A 16,264-nucleotide genomic window follows, 5' to 3' on the forward strand; every position below is an offset into this window, starting at 1 on the left:
CCCTGCATCAGCTATTTGAACACCCAAAGGTGGAGTTCATACGGCAGTCAGGATTATCTTTCTCTACGTTAACCCATTTTCTTTCTATTTTCTACAGGTTTTATTTATTTATTTGAGAGAGAGAGAGCGAGAGAGCAATAGAGAGAGAGTGAGAGTGGGGGAGGAGGGAGAGGCAGAGGGAGAGGCACACTCCACGCTGAGCAGGGAGCCCGACGTGGGACTCGATCCCAGGACCCTGGGATCATGACCTGACCTGAAGGCAGATGCTTAACCAACTGATTCACTCAGGCACCCCAACCCATTTTCAAAATAATGAGTTTGTTCCCTAGCGTCCTGAGCCAACAGAGGTGGTTGTTTGTTTTTATCTATTCTAGTGAATTCATGAATACAAATGTATTTTTTGTGCTCAGTTCACTAAGCTATTATTTTTGATGCTCAAATTATTTTATCTTTGACTAATGGAGGCCTGGTCAGGGTAGCTTCTGGGTCCTTTTGGCTTGACTCCAGTAGTCTTCTCGATAGCTTCCTTTCTTCTGATATGATAAGATTTTCCAGGTTCCCCTGGAAGACATTCTGTCTCCCAGACCCAGAGTCAGCCATTTCTCCAAGGAGCCATTTAATGCAAATGGCCCTCGGAGACCACAGTCTCCGCACTGGCCACGTTCATTAGTGGTTGGTCATTGTTTCCAGAACTCTTCAGTGCATAAAGCTAGAAAATATGTTTTTTAAAATAAAATGTATAATGATTTTGTAAGAATACTTTCAGTTAGACTTTAGGGGGCATTTTACTTGATCCCATCAATCTGAAACCTCAGAATAACAGCTTTAGCCCTCTAGTCCATAATATGATCATTAAAACCCTTTGTTTTTCCTTTTGTATGTTCTTTTTGTTCTTAGCATGGGTCTAACTAAGGGTGTACGGTCAAATTAACGTTTTGAAGTCACATGGAGTAGTTTCTGTCTTTGTGGTCATGCCACAAATCAATATATAGGTACGTTTGTTTCATTTGGCTTTTGACTTTGGGGACTGATTTTTTAAAATATTTTAATTTGTCCTATAACTGTGTAAATGTTTTCATGGTTTCAAAGTCAAATGTACAAATGAAAGTATATTCGGAGGAGTCTAACCTACTCCTCCCTCTCTGTCATGATCCTTTCCTCCCCTTATAAGGAATAATTTAAAAAATTTTATGGTTTATCCTTTTGTTTAAAAAAGCAATATAATAATAGCATAATATTATACACATATACATATTTTCGTATCACATCTTCTTGGATAAATGGTAGCTTACTATCCACACTTTTCTCCACTTAGCTTTTGAGACCACTTTGTAATGTCAAAAATGTTTACATTAAAGAGATCCACTTTGGGAATTTATTAAGAAAATATGCAAGGACAAGAAAACTGCAATGCATTTGGCAGCACTTTTAAATAAACGTATTTAAATAAATGTGCTCATCCTAATGCACTGATGTATAATTAAAAATGTCAGTCCACATCTCTGTCCAGCCTACAATAAATACTTGGTTCAAATCTCAACAATCCGAAGCCACAGGAAAAGACCTACTATTTTTCCATTCTTTTCCTTTCATTTATTTAGATATCTCTTTTTTAAAAAAACAAACGCTTAAATTTTGGAATAATTTCAGGCTTACAGAAAAGTTGCAAAGATAGTACAGAGAGTTCTCACATACTCTTTGTCCAGTTTTCCCTACTGTAAACATCGAAAATAACATGGTACATTTGTCAAAACCAGGAAACCAACACTGGTACATGACTATTAACTAAACTCCAGACTTTATTCAGATTTCACTAGTTTTTCCATTAATGCCCTTTTTCTGTTCCAGAATCTGATCCAGGATACTATGTTGCATTTAATATCTTTCCCCTTTTAATTGACCTAAAAATCTATCAATGCTAAAGAGCACTCCCATTTTATAGGTGATAAGGGACAGAAACCAAACGGCTTACTGGCAGGGGGATGATCACAGGATTTAAATCTAAATCTGGGTGGAATCTGCTTTTAGAAGAGGCAGTGTGGTTTACAGGGGGAGAAAATGCAGACGCTGGTATCGGGCAGACCTGGGTGGGAGTCCTCGTTTGGGTTTGCTATTTAGTAGGCAGGAGGGCTTGAATAATTGAGTGTAAACTGGGCCTGCGTTTTTTCATCCGTAAAATGGGAAACTACATAAAATACAGCTCCCGGGGTAATAGAGAAGCTTATAGATTACATGTGTGAGGTGTTTGGACCGTAAGAAGCGCTCAGCAAATGGCGATCACTGTTATCATAGCATCGTTGTTGGCCGGCCTAGACCCAGCACTTGGGAGCCAGATGTTGGTCGTCTGCTGCCCAGACTGTCACTCTGTTACAGAACAGATATGTCATGTTAGCCCACTGGTTACGGTGGGGGCACGACTCAGATGAAAGCGACACGAAGCAGGGCGCGTGTTTGGAGGGCATTGGCATCTCCATCGGCCACGGCTTCTACATCAGTTGCTGACTTGTGTGTGGAAGACGAGGCTTCGCGCCCACACGCATTGACATCAGCCTGCAGGTGTTTTACCAGAAAAGAAGCCTCTAGTAAATTAACGTGTATGTATTTTTTTTTAAGATTTTATTTATTTATTTGAGATAGAGAGAGAGAGAGCATGAGTGGGGGAGCAGCAGAGGAAGAGGGAGAAACAGGGAGCCCGATGTGGGGCTCAATCCCAGGACCCTGGAATCACGACCTGAGCCGAAGGCAGATGCTTAACCGACTGAGCCACCCGGGCACCCCAACATATGTGTATTTTTACTTCTGAAAGGACTGTTGACACTTTTTAAAGTGCTGGCAAGTTCTTTTGTTTGTTTTTTTGTGGTTTTTTTTGTGACAGGAAAATCAAGCTCCTGTGTGGAAAACTGCCACGGCCTTGATTTCTGGGGATGTGTGCACGCGGTTCATCTTCTGCATGGGGTACAAGAGGCTTTCGTGACACTTTCCAAAATAGAACTCCAAAGTAGGTCGGTGCAGGAGTGGTAAAATAGGTTACAAATCTAAGCAGAAGAAGGGGGTGGCGTTCAGCTCTAGAGAGATTTCACGTGTAGACCCTTGGTCTAAACCCTGTTCTCTTAAGGCCTAAAGAACCGTTCTTTGCGGGGGTGGGAGAGCGACAGGGACACTCTCTTGTACCATTGTTGACTGCCTGCATTTTCCTTCTCTAGGATGGCCACTCCTAGGATGGAGACCGTGGTTGCTGGGCATGGGGACTGAGCTGGCAGATTTAAGCCTAATGTCATGAGGATGCCCAACACAGGACTGGGGTCAGTGTTCCATTGAGGGATGAATAAGCAGGGTACCTTCCTGCCTCCACGGAGAGGTGGACAAGCAGCTGGTTTTGAATAGCAAACCGGCGCTATGCGTAATGCTTCTGGTATTCCAATGCGATGCAGTCGGATATGGAGTCCTGTTGCACATCATCCCCCACCCAGGGTGCTGCTGGAAATGTGCCGAACAGGATTAGGCTGGAGCGATGGCTTTTACCCTACTTTAACGGTCCCCTCTCCAATGATACATTGCTTCCTCGCCACCGTGGGCCATTTTTCCATACGGCACTCAAGACTGTTTGCATCCTGCCCCCCCAGAGAGACAGCATTTTCCTGATGGTGCAGGATTCTGATTTCCCAACACTAGATTTTGTAAGGTTTCTTGGCACTCTACCAGGTGGAAGGGGCTCTCTAATAGATTATAATTTTTTAAAAAACCATCAAGTTTGGGGCACCTGGGTGGCTTAGTTGTTAAGCGTCTGCCTTCGGCTCAGGTCATGATCCCAGGGTCCTGGGATCGAGCCCCGCATCAGGCTACCTGCTCGGCGGGAAGCCTGCTTCTCCCTCCCCCACTCCCCCTGCTTGTGTTCCCTCTCTCGCTGTGTCTCTCTCTGTCAAATAAATAAATAAAATCTTTAAAAAAAAAAAAAAACCATCAAGTTTGATTTTGTGACCAAGGCTCTAACATGTGACTTTCTGAGTTATTACCAACACACATTTCTGGATTCAAATTATTCTGACTCATGCTCTTATTTATTTTTTCCATTGTTGGCAATATCTCCAAGTAACCACACTCTTTATCCATTGTCTGATTACCAGAACAAAACACAGTCTGAGGTGGTTTGGAGTTTTAAAAGAGTTTGATTTTGTTTTCTATTAAATTTAAAAATAGTACCAGAAGTCACAGACTTGGTTAAAAATGGAAGATTTTCAAAAATAAAACATGTCCTGGTACAGATTGCTAGCACTGTGGAAATCAGTCCTAACTTGATTTGCAACGGTAATGGGCCTTAACTGGAATAATTACAGAGGTTATTGGGGGAATGGTTTAGGAGAGAAATGAAATATTGCCTACTTATCTTCTTGGACCTCAGCAATAAATATGCTTACATGGAATCACTATTTTTGAGCCCGGATTGGAAGGCTGTGTGGAGAGGAAAAGTCAAAGACCCAAGTGGGAATAGTTACACATTGGTTCATTTATCCACTGAACCAGAAATTGCTGTCCCTTCTTTTTGCCAGGCTCTGGGCTAGGTGCGGCCATATCAGATACAGTAGGTTAAGGGGCCTGACCCCCACAGGGCTCCCTGTCAAGTAAGGCAGGCAGGCTCACACAACAATCATTATAGCATAAGGTGGTAAACCCAATACCATCACTGGATGCACAGAACTGTGCAAGCAAAGAGAGGAAGTCTCCATTTTGCCTGGAGTCGTAGAAAAAACAATGCGGAGAAAATGGTGTCACTCTGAGCTTTGAAGAGTGGATCAGAAAGGAGGAGAAGGATATTCTGATGTTAAGAGAAGCACGGAAAACCACAACGTGTTAGACACTTAGCAAATGTCGAGCGGTCCCATGTGGCTAAAGGATGGGGCTGTGTATCGGGGCGGGTAGGGGAGAGATGAGGTTGGGAACGCTGGTTGTGGTCGAATCCCAAATGGCCTTGTATATCCCATGAAGGAGATCCGATATATTACTAAAGGCCATGAGGATTTAGTGAAGTTTTGTCAGGTTTTCATTTTAAAAGTGCTTTTGCAATAGCAGTAGCCGGAATGAGAGCAACACAAGCTCCAGGGGCCTGTGACTGTCATGGAGGGGAGGCGCCATGGTGACCCAGCCCATGGGGCTGGAGCAGTGCGGGAGGAGGCAGACTCAGGAGCCTTTCCTGAGGCCGAGTAGACAGGACTTTATGAATTGCAACAGTGTGGTCGAGGGAGAGAGAGAGGAAGGGCTCAGCAGGGAGGAAAGGAGATGGGGGATCCTTGGAGTCAGACACACTCAGCTTCCAATCCCAGCTGTATCACTTTAAAGTCTGTGACCAAGTAACTCCTCACACACCCCCCCCACCATCTCCTCATTCAAAAGGAGGATAATGTAGAGGATTCGCTGGGGTTGATGAGATCCCGGAGGCCTGGGATGGAGCACATAGGTTCAGGACAGACGCTGTCCATTATGGTTATTTGAGGTAGGCTTAGAGCTACGCTCTGTATCACACCGGACGGGGGTCAGCAGAATGGGGACGGTTGTCTGTGTTCTTCACCTCCAGCACAGGACACAGAAGGGGCTCTGGGGATGAGTGCTCAACTTCTTTTTATTTTCCAGCTCAGCCTAGGACAAAGAAAGCTGAAAACTCCCTGAGGAATATTGCCTAAGACTAGGTGGGGAAAGGAATGCTGGGGATGTTTCTACCCAGCGAGACGGGGGGCGGGGGGCACTTTCCCACTGTTAGGTATTGGTAGGCTACGGCAGCCGGGGCGCTGCTGGGCCGGGACGTGGTGGTGATGAAAAGTGTCAAATGTTTGGTCACAGCTACAAAATCAAAGTTCTATCACATCCTAAACCAGAGCTTGGTGTAGGAGGAAGAACAAGGGACCCCAGGCCCTAGAAATTTGAATTGGCTTTTCTGCCTGAGTCCCGTGAGGAGTAGTTAAGGGGAGAAAGGAGGTCTCCTGAAAGTGTCCATCAAAGAAGCGGAGAAACTGAGATCCAGGGAGCGAACTCAGCAAGTACAGTGAAGAGGGAGGGCTGCTCGTATCACAAGAGAGGCTGTGCAGTGATGGGATGGAAGGCCAGACGCACCCAGATCAGAGCAGCCCGCCTCCCCGGAACCACCCAGAATTGTTCCTCACCCCCAGAGGAGAAAGTAGTCAGGCTCCCAAGAGGAGTGAAGAGTCTCAGGGGCAGAGAGACCCTACCGCCCATAAAGCCGAGGCCAAAAAGCAGCTTCTGCTCCCCGTAGCCTCCTGCGGACCCTTGGAACTCCCCAGCCACATTTTGCCTCCACAGTTTAAGAGAAATCAGGAAACTGGAAAGGATCCAAAGGAGAGCAAAAAACATGATTAAAGAGAGCAAGAATAGGACCCAAGAGACAAGTTAAAGAAATTGGGGTTTATGTGCCTTAAACAGTAAAGAAGAAATGGGGACTGGATTCAAATACATAGAGAGAGGTCGGGATCCAGTTATTTTCCAATTTCAAGAGCACAGAAGAAGCAGCAAAGGTCCAATTTGCCACCAGAGAGATTAGGTAAAGAGGGAGTTTCAAAAACATATGGACGTCTTGGAATGGCCCTCCCTGGGGTTACTGTCAAATAGGGCTGACCCCTCCCTGGGAGGAAAGCTGCTGGGGACTAGGCCAGTGGGTAGGGGGGGCCTGGCTCCCCTCCAGAGGCCCCACGGATCCCAGCTCTCCTGGCCGCTGAGAGCCTGTGCCTCTTTTCGGAGCAGAAACCCGATGAGGGAGTGGCTAGCCTTGCCGGGTGGGAGCATCTTTGCTTCTCCTGGTGGGGTCTCTCCATCCAAGAGCGAGCATGGCCTTTAATCACATTTTCGCTTTGATGTGTTCAAGATATAGCGAATAGCAAATGCCTGCGGGTTCTTTGGCAGCTGGTAAAAAAATGTATCACCACGTCCGGAAGTGGCAGTTTAGATCAGATCACTGCGTGCCTGGCTCACTGGGGAGGGAAAAGACTCACGGAAAGCTTGTGGAAGTCCACGCCCCTCGACAGTTTGCCTTGGTGGCCACGGCTAGACTAGTAGGTATACTATCTGGCAACGTTAAGTTCAGTCCCACGTTCAACCATATTCATAGGAGGAACTGAGTCAAGATGTAGAACCAAGCTTGTACGCTTGCCTCCATCTCCTGCCCCCACACACCACCTAAAAGACGTTAATCTACAGATAGGCTAGTGGTACAATTTGTTTGCAAACCGTGATGCTTGTGACAGTGAATGGAGGGTACTGTTGATAATCATGCTGGTACATAGCTGAGGCCTGTGGCCATCCATCTATAACTTTTTTATTAATTTTTAAAGATTTTATTTATTGATTGGAGAGAGAGCGAGCGAGTAGGGGAGGGGCAGAGGGAGACAGACAGAATCTCCAGCAGACTCTGTGCCCAGCACAGACAGACATAGGGCTTGATCCCATGACCCTGAGATCATGACCTGAGCCGAAACCAAGAGTCAGACGCTCAACCGATTGAGCCACCCAGGCGCCCTGCATCCATCTATAACTTATATTCAAAGCTCAAGCAAGAAGGGAGGTACCCTTGATATTAAAATCCTTGCAGACTTTCTCGTGGAAATGGAATGTTTGCTTTGTTAAGCGTGAAGTAGTCATCTAATGCTGCATAACAAACTACCCCCCAAATCAGCCATGGGAGTGAGCCATCTTGGAAGTGGAGCTTCCAGCTCAGTCAAGATTTGGCAGCCCAGGGCAGTGTATGAGAGACCCCATGGCCACTCCACCCAGCGAGGCTGCTCCCAAATTCCTCACACACAGAAACTGCTCGAGATAATATTTATTGTTTTGAGCCAGTAATTTGGGGGGTAATTTGTTATGCAGCATTGCATTGGGACTGCTGGAGTGTCCTCATGGCAGCTGGTTTTCTTCAGAGTGAGCAACCTGAGTCACTCCTGCTCTTCATGATTTAGTCTCAGAGCTCATGCACGGTCACTTTGGCCATATTTTATTCATTAGAATGAGTCTCCCAGCCCAGCCTCCATGAAAAGGGAAGGAGATTAAGCTTTAGTTCTTGAATGAAGGGGGATCTTCAAATATTTGGTCATTCTTGGGAGTTCATGTTTATTTTTGAGATTCCCAGTTTGCCTTTTTCTGAGTACTGCCTGTTTATCCAGGCTGCCCCAGTGACAGTGGGAAAGGATAGGCAAATGCAGCTGGGGGGCGGGGGGCTATCTCCACGGCTGGCATGCTGGCCATGGGGTGGCTCTCTGTTCCTCCTGGGTGTTGTCAGTCACTTGGGGTACTTAAAAATGGGCTCTCTTGAGTAATGAGTGATGAGTTCCCCATCACAGTAGGTATATGAGGAGATATTGGATCGTCAGTTGGCAGGGTGCCGCAGGTGAGTATAGATGGGGTTGAAGGGAGCTGGCCTAAATGATTTTCCATGTCCCTTCTGACCCAGAGCACCCACGAGCCCCTGATTCCCCCAAAGCATTCTTCTTTCTTGGGTGCTCTTGCAGTGAGAACTGAGAAGCCTCTTGAAGTGAAGCACGGGTTCTCGAAGTGAGATCTATGAAAAGAAAATGGACTCCATGTCATCATGGACTGAGAGGGTCATGAGTTTCAAGCCCCCCAAGAGATGAAATTAAAAAGGTTTCCAAGAATCTTCATTACGGGGCAATTGTGTTTGTTTACTTTTGCAGCAAGCCTTGGGAACTGTGCTTGGATGGATAAAAGCTGTTCTGTGAGCCTGTGTTGGAAGCTCCACCAGTGGGTCGAGCTGCAGGGAGGCTGATCCATTACAGGAGTCAGGAGTGGCTACCTGTAAAGTCCTGACTTAGGAAAATCTGCCTCCATTTCTCATCTGCTTGTACTCACAGTGGATTGAGCTAAATGTGAGCTTGGGTAAGTAATAAGTGCCCTGCTCATGAATGCCCAGGCTGTTCAGCAAAAATAGCACACAGGAAACGGTATTGCAAAGGTCAATTCTTCTGGAAAGGAAGGGACAACAAGCCATCTATCTGAAATTTTAATGAGCAGATCCTGGCCTCTGACCCTATACCATGACCTAACAATCCAGTATTGAATACCACGTCGGCTTCCATTTCCTGTGGATGAGGAGGCAGAGTTCCCATCCAAAGGCCAACCATCTGCCGGTTGGAGGATTCTCTCTGCCTAGCCGGCTGTTATGGATGAGCATGACGTCTTTATGGATGGAGTGTCAGCCCAGACTCCTTGTTTCACAGAGATGGGGAATTAAATGGTTGAGACACCAGGGCTGTGGCTAGGATTTTCTTTCCTGTCTTACTTTTTCCTTCCTGCATTGGCGGTTTTCTTTCATTCAGTCAAAAACAAACCAAGGGCAGTCTTGGGGTACATGTAACACTTTGGAAAGAGCCTTGCAGCTTCCAGGTTAAAAAAAACAAGACAAAAACTGAACTTCCACAGTCAAGAGTAACGGCTGAATACAGAAGAGCAAAAAGAAACGGATCATTAGAAGGGAACGTATAGAAAGCCCCCAGCCCAGGGCATAGCACATATGAGGCCCATTATGAATAAAAAATTGTCCAGTCAGAAAGATTCAAGAGGCCAGCAGCTAGACTCATCCTCAAACTAGTCTGTCCCACTGACTTCAAAGGAAACAATTTTTAATTCCCTTGCCCATTGTTTCTGAACTTCTTGGAACCAAAGTATCAGAACCACTTAAGTACTTGCCAAAACTTCCCAGACCGTCCTAATAATAATGTCCAGTGCAAATACCAGGGGATTTGAATTCGTAACAAAGGTCAGGAATCCCGTGGGTTGGGGGTGGGGCACTGTATTAGCTTATTTAACGCTCTCTACCATCTGGGAGGTTTGTCTTTTACTTTCACTTAACAGATGCTGAACCTGAAGCTTAGAAGTCAGAGTTAAAGACACAGGCTGTATTTGCTAACATCTGGTGTGGGCTCTGACCTCCTCCTTAGCCCTGTGGCCATGGGGAAGCCTCTTAACCTTTATACACTAGTTTCTTCATCTGTACATTCAGGATTTTAAGTTGAAATAATGCACTGGCCGCATTACTTTGGCACAATACTGAGATCCTATGAAGTCCCTTAGGAAATAATATAGTAGTTAACAAGCAACCCAGTGATAATTAAGTAGGTTAAGTAACCGGTCACACTGTCCAATAGTCCCGATTTATCAGTTTGTCCTACAAGACAGAAAAGTCTTTGAAGGCAAAAGGCATTTCTCCTTCATTTGGTTTCCCAAGTCCCTAACATAGCGTTGCTAATTGTTGATTGAGGGAATGAATGATCAGAGAAAGGCCAGGCAGAGGGGTAAGGATTAAGTAGGGCGGGATTTAAACTGGGCCTTGTTTCCGGATGGAGTGTTGGGGTGCCCTGGCACGGAGAAGGTGGGCCCTTTGGCCAGTGCCTCTGGCTTTCAGGATTTTCTTGTTTGTTTGTTTTGTTTTTAAAGGCTTGTACTTTGTTGGGAGGGTTGACGCGGTTCTTGAGAACGCTGCAAAACCCTGGGAGCGGGTGGGAGATAGGAAAGCGGCTTTCCTGTACAGAGCAGAAGACAGTACGGGGAGTTTCCTCAAACCCTGGCTAACTGGCCCTTGGAACGCGGGCGGAGTCAGGAATTGGTGAGAAGTCACAGGACAGAATTCTGTCTTTGGTGGGTAGTAGCAACCATCCTTAATACACCTCGCTCCTTCAATGAGCCTAGCTGCGTCTCTGTGGATCCCCACCGTCTGGGAGAGGGCGACAAGTCCTGTTATCAAAAGGACATCGTGGCTGTGCGAGGCTCTCTGGCGGAAAGGGCGGAGACTGCCAAGAACTAGGACTCAACTCAAGGCAAGGCCCTCCGTTGACTTCGCCCGGGATTCCCAGACACCCGGCGCTCCCCTGGCTCCGTGGCCCGCAGAGTCTCCAGCCACAGGCGGGGAAGGGCGCCCGGGAATCTGTATTTCCCACAGACGCACTCAGATGCTTCTCATGATCAGGAAAGTTGGGGAAACCACGAGGTACACCCTTTTGTGCATCCCATGCCATAGGGAAAGAAACGGCAGCCAACCTATCAACGTAAACCCTAAAGCAGTACACCAAAAACGTAATGCCCAGACGTCGTCGCGTGCCTGCGAGTCCGATTATTTCTCAGGCCCGAGGTGTCCGTGAGGGGACCGAGGGCACAGGCCCGGGGACGCCCGCCCGGGCGCCGCACCGCCTTTCAGACCTGCTACCCGCGTTCCGCGGGTTCCCGGCGAGCCGGGGAGCGAGCAGCCGAGTCATCATTTCCAGCCTCAGCCTGGAAAGCTGGACCGTGCAGCCGCGTGTGCTCTTGGCAGCCGGGCGCCCGGGGCCCCGCGGCCACATCATCCCGGGGCGGGGAAGTGTGCGCTCCGGGCGCCCGCGCCGCCACCGAGCCACGTCTGTGCGGCCGGGGCGCGCGGCCCGCGAGGCGCCCGGCACCGAGCTGCCCCCCCCAGCCCCCCCCCCCGGCCGCGGCGGTGGGCGAGCGCCGGCTCTGGGCGGGACCCTGGCGGGGCCCCCTGAGCGGTCTCTAGGACCCGCGGGACGCCGCCGGCGGGCGGGGGTGCGGGGGAGACGATAATTTGTTCCGTGGTAATGAGAACGGTGACTGTTGGCCGTGGATCCATTTCACAGGCCTGCCTTCTCTCACTAACGATCTTCCTCGTCCCCGGGCCAACTCGGACAGTTTGCTCACTTACTGCAACGGTCAAGGCTGGCTCGTGCCAGAGCCGCGCGCGCGCGCGCACACACGCACACACCGGGGGGAAAACTTTTTTTAAAAAAATGAAAGCCTAGACTCGCTCCTCGGCGGCGCGGGCGCTGCGCGAGGGCTTCGGGGCTGACTCCCTGCGGCAGGAAATCCCTCGGGTCGCGCCGCCCGGCCCCCGCTCGGCGCCCGCGTGGGATGGTGCAGCGCTCGCCGCCCGGCCCCGAGAGCTGCTGCAGCGAAGGCCGGCGACCATGGCAGCGCGCCCGCCGCCCGCGCCCCCCGCCCGCGCCCTCCTGCTCGCCCTGGCCGGGGCTCTGCTGGCGCCCCCCGCGGCCCGAGGTAAGTCGCCGAGCCCCGGAGGCTCTCCCGCCGGGCCCCGGCCCTCCTCTCCCGCCCGCCGCCCGCGGCCGTCCGCGGGCTGGGGATCGTCCCCCCCGGGGGCACCTCGCGCCGCACTGGGTAGTGGGGGGGAACGCCAAGCGGCGGGGCGGCGCGCGGGGGCGCATCTAGGGGAGCCCCTCCTCCCCAAGGTCCCAGTTCCCCCGGGGGGGGTGGGCGAGGAGGGAACACTTGGCTCGGGACCCGCAAGACACCGGCGGGTAGCCCGGACGGCACAGCCTCGGGGCTGGTCTCGGCTCCCCTCCCCTTTCGGGCGTCCTTTGCCAAGGTGTCTAAGTCTTGACAGTTACACGTGTCGCTCGGGATGATGTGCGTCGGGTCTTCTTCCTGACACCCTCCCTTAGCGAATCCACTCCCTACTTCCCAAGTTCTGAGTCAGCCCTCCATGAAGTTTCCTTTCCACCCCACCTCCCCCAAGGCTACACTGGGGGGAGGCACAGAAACCACACAGGTGAGCCATCCCCTTCTCCGCAGGTGTGCCTGCTGCGTTCCACAGCGGTCTCCGTTTTTAAAAAAATTGACTCTTCACCTACTTCTTTAGTTTTTTTCCCCACTTTTTTTTTTATTCCGCTCCTTTCCACTTTTTTTTATTCCGCTCCCTCGTCTGTAGCGGCCAAACTGGAGCAGAATTTTTCCGCCTCCCGCCACTTCGTCAGTTTCTCGGCTATAAATAATCCTTGAATCAACCTGTGTAAAGCGACAACTCATTTCGAAGTTAAACTAAAATGTAGGTATTATAGCTGTTTTATGGATCTAGATTTCCTCGAGTCGTATCCCCTTAAAATTGGGCACCTGTGGAGCCTTTGTTTTTGCATAATGAGGACTCACCCAGCAGGTGCCTTTTTAAAAATTCGGAAGCTTCTCCTGGAAGCCCCCAACGCGGCCTTTCTGCCGCTAGAGGCGCTGTCGGCCTACCAATGAATGGCTTGCCTTGGCCTCCAACTCTAAATTTCTATGGTTCTCGGTAACAGGCATTTATTTTTCAACAACTGGCCTCAATCATGAGCCGTTACCACTTTATGGTACGTTTTATTTTGCAATTGCCACTGGTACCCTCCACCCCCAGCACATCTACTGTAATGTGGCTAAAACCCAGCTCTCGTTAAAATCCACACAGCAATGGAGACCAATTGGGGAATTAATGATTAAATAAAAGGATTGCACAAAGCAGTGAAAAACAATGGGGAAGCCAAGAAAGAATACTGCTGTTTAAAGAGCTCTGTGACCTGCAAATGAAAATAATAGTAATCAAAAGTGTTTTTGAAGGACTTTTGTACAAATTGGTCCTTTTGAATGTTTATTGAGAAGGAACTTTTTAAAACTCAATCTCAGAGTGTGGTCCTTAACTTGGCATATGCTTTATACACATAGAAGTCCACTGAGCATGGAGAATATTAATTCTTTGTTTTAGAAGAAAATGTTGACTAAGTCAAGCTAATAATGGGAAATTATTTCCCAGAGTGGGGGACTTTTATTATTTTACGACTGCAGCTTTGGTAGAGAGAGATTTTCCTTGGGGTAGATCTGACTCAAATAGAAAACCAGTTAGACCTAAACGTTTTGAATGGGGTATAGGTTGTGATATCCCAGCATTCACTTTTTTTTATCTTTGGATTCTCAGTATCAATTCTTAAGTCAATCAGTGCCCCAAATCATAGCATTGCAGTTCCTTAAAAATGCAAGCATATAATAAAACATGTCTTTGTGTTGGCAAGAGAAAAGGAGGAATTACTACTTGTTGAACGCACAGTATATCCTGTGTGTTACCCCCATAACCCAGAACAGTTGCCTACTTGGTACCCAGCATGTCCAAAACAGAACCCTAGACCCCAAACCCTCTACTCTTAAATCCATTCCTCCTCCAGTCTTCCCAGCTCAGTAATAACACCCTCTGCCTCTCCAGATGTCTCATGCTAACACACAGAAAGTCATCCCTTGTCTCTAAAAGCCACCAACCTCCAATGTGTATTCTCATCTGCCCTCTTCCCACCAGTTCGAAGTATGCCTTCCCCGACCCAGCCCTCCTTTTTTATTTCTTTTTCTCTCTTCCGCAGAAGCCTCGTATCGCTGCTAGAGTAGCCTCCTAACCGGTCTGCTGGCTCTCCCTCCTGCCCCTGCACAGTGTATTCTTCCCAATACTACAGCCAAAGTCATCATTTTCAATCATGAGTTGGATCATGCTGGTTTCCTGTTTAAAACTCTCCAGTGGCTTTCTACGGCTCTTAGGAAAGAAAATTCAAACCTCTGGATAACCTAATCCCTGTTTTCCTCTATGATCTCCTTTCTTACTATTCCCCCCGCCCTTGCTCATTCTACTCCAGCCACACTGGCATCTCTTCTTTCCAACTTTCCAGTATAGTGTTGCCATAATTTTTAAAAAACAAAATTCAATGTTTGCACTATAAAGACTTTGCAAATATTGTTCACAGTCGAGCCACACAGTGTTCTGTGATTCCATTTCATACTTTTTGCAACTTTTTGTTTTTCCTAGAGTTAATAATTGCTTTTTCTAAAAGAAAACCTGTTTTTGCTTTATTTCCTATGTACCAGTCTCTACCTCCCAGACTTCCTGGGAGAACTTTTAAATTCCTTTCAACATGATCAAACGCATCAGGTAATCTATCCATTATTTATTTATTTATTTAATTTTTTTTTTTAAAGATTTTATTTATTTATTTGAGAGAGAGAGAATGAGAGAGAGCACATGAGAGGGGGGAGGGTCAGAGGGAGAAGCAGACTCCCTGCCGAGCAGGGAGCCCGATGCGGGACTCGATCCAGTGGACTCCAGGATCATGACCTGAGCCGAAGGCAGTCGCTTAACCAACTGAGCCACCCAGGCACCCCATTATTTATTTTTATTTAATGTTCTCTCTCCTGGAGCCCTTTATTCTTTTGTTCCAATATAAACTGGTTACTTTTTAGGATATAGTACAGCTGTTGTCTCAAGACTACCCTTATTACTAAGACACTTGCAATTTGTTTTGCATCCTTCCTCTGTGGGGATCACCTGTTTTCTGAGCGCCATAACTTTCTCTTTCTTAGCTTATTCCTTATTTTTGTGGAGCACATCGTCTAGTAACTTCCTGAGGAAGGATGCATGGGAGGTAAAACCACTTGATAACTTGCTAGGAATATTCAACAAATAACAGAAAACCTGACTACAGATTTTTTTTTTTCTTTAGCTTTATATGACACGCAGCTGTGAAGTAAGCAGTGTAGTAGCTGGTGTAGTGGGTCCATGAGACTATCAGGGACCCAAGCTTTTACTTTAGTTCGTAACTGGCATCCTTACATGTCAACTTTTGCCTTTATGTTTCTGCCCCTGGTCTCATGATAGCTGCTCTGCCTTTTAGCATTATGTCTGAATTCTAGGCTGTAGTAGGGTAGAAAAGGTAAAGAACAGAGCCAGCCAGATCTCTTTTAGCAGGAAAATATGAATACTTCCAGAAACCTTTTTTGTAGATTTTCTCTTAATCAGCTTGTGACACAGGGCCACTGCTAACTACATGGGGAAATAGAAAAGTACATATTTTTAGCTGTGCACGTTGGTATTTTATTTTATTTTATTTTTTCACGTTGGTATTTTAAATAAAAGAGTTCTGTGAGTAAGAAAGGTCAGAATGTGTGCCTGCCCTACCTTGCATAAAAATATGTGTATATATTCCACCCTTGACTGCTAGTTTGTTTAGGTATAAAATTCCAAGGTGGAAGTCCTATTTCCTCAGTGTTTTATGTTTCTTTACTGTCTGTATGCCCATTGCTGCTCGAGAACTTGATAGCACTCTGTTAGTCCTTTAAATGTAGACAATTTTTTTCCCCCTGGAAGCTATTATTATCTTTTTATCCCTAGTATTTTTACATTTCATGATGATTTAGTTTAATTAAGTTCTTATCAGTTACCATGCCGGGAACTCTGTGGCTCTTTTCAGTTTGAAAATTCGTGCTATGAAATTCTAGTCCACTTTCTTGTACTATTTCTTCAATTATTTCTTCCTTGCTGTTTTTTGTCATGCTTTTTTTAAAAAATTTTATTTTGTTATGTTAATCACCATACATTACATCATTAGTTTTTGATGCAGTGTTCCATGATTCATTGTTTGCGTATAACACCCAGTGCTCCATTCAATACATGCCCTCCTTAATACCCATCACC

The 16,264-nt window shown here is 47.2% G+C and overlaps 1 protein-coding gene across 1 annotated transcript in view; it reads left to right on the forward strand.

The window, feature by feature from the left end:
• The first annotated feature begins 11,498 nt into the window (after positions 1-11,498).
• The window catches only part of ADAM12 (ADAM metallopeptidase domain 12), a 314,942-nt gene continuing 310,176 nt past the window's right edge, over positions 11,499-16,264 (forward strand). The window contains exon 1 of the mRNA XM_081823035.1: positions 11,499-12,051. Within this exon, the coding sequence (XP_081679161.1) occupies positions 11,964-12,051 (88 nt within the window). The 5' untranslated portion in view covers positions 11,499-11,963. The remainder of the gene's footprint in view (positions 12,052-16,264) is intronic.

The sequence above is a fragment of the Leptonychotes weddellii genome, chromosome 6 (genome assembly GCF_054177405.1).
Source record: "Leptonychotes weddellii isolate Sample4059 chromosome 6, ASM5417740v2, whole genome shotgun sequence".
Classification (NCBI taxonomy): Eukaryota; Metazoa; Chordata; class Mammalia; order Carnivora; family Phocidae; genus Leptonychotes; species Leptonychotes weddellii.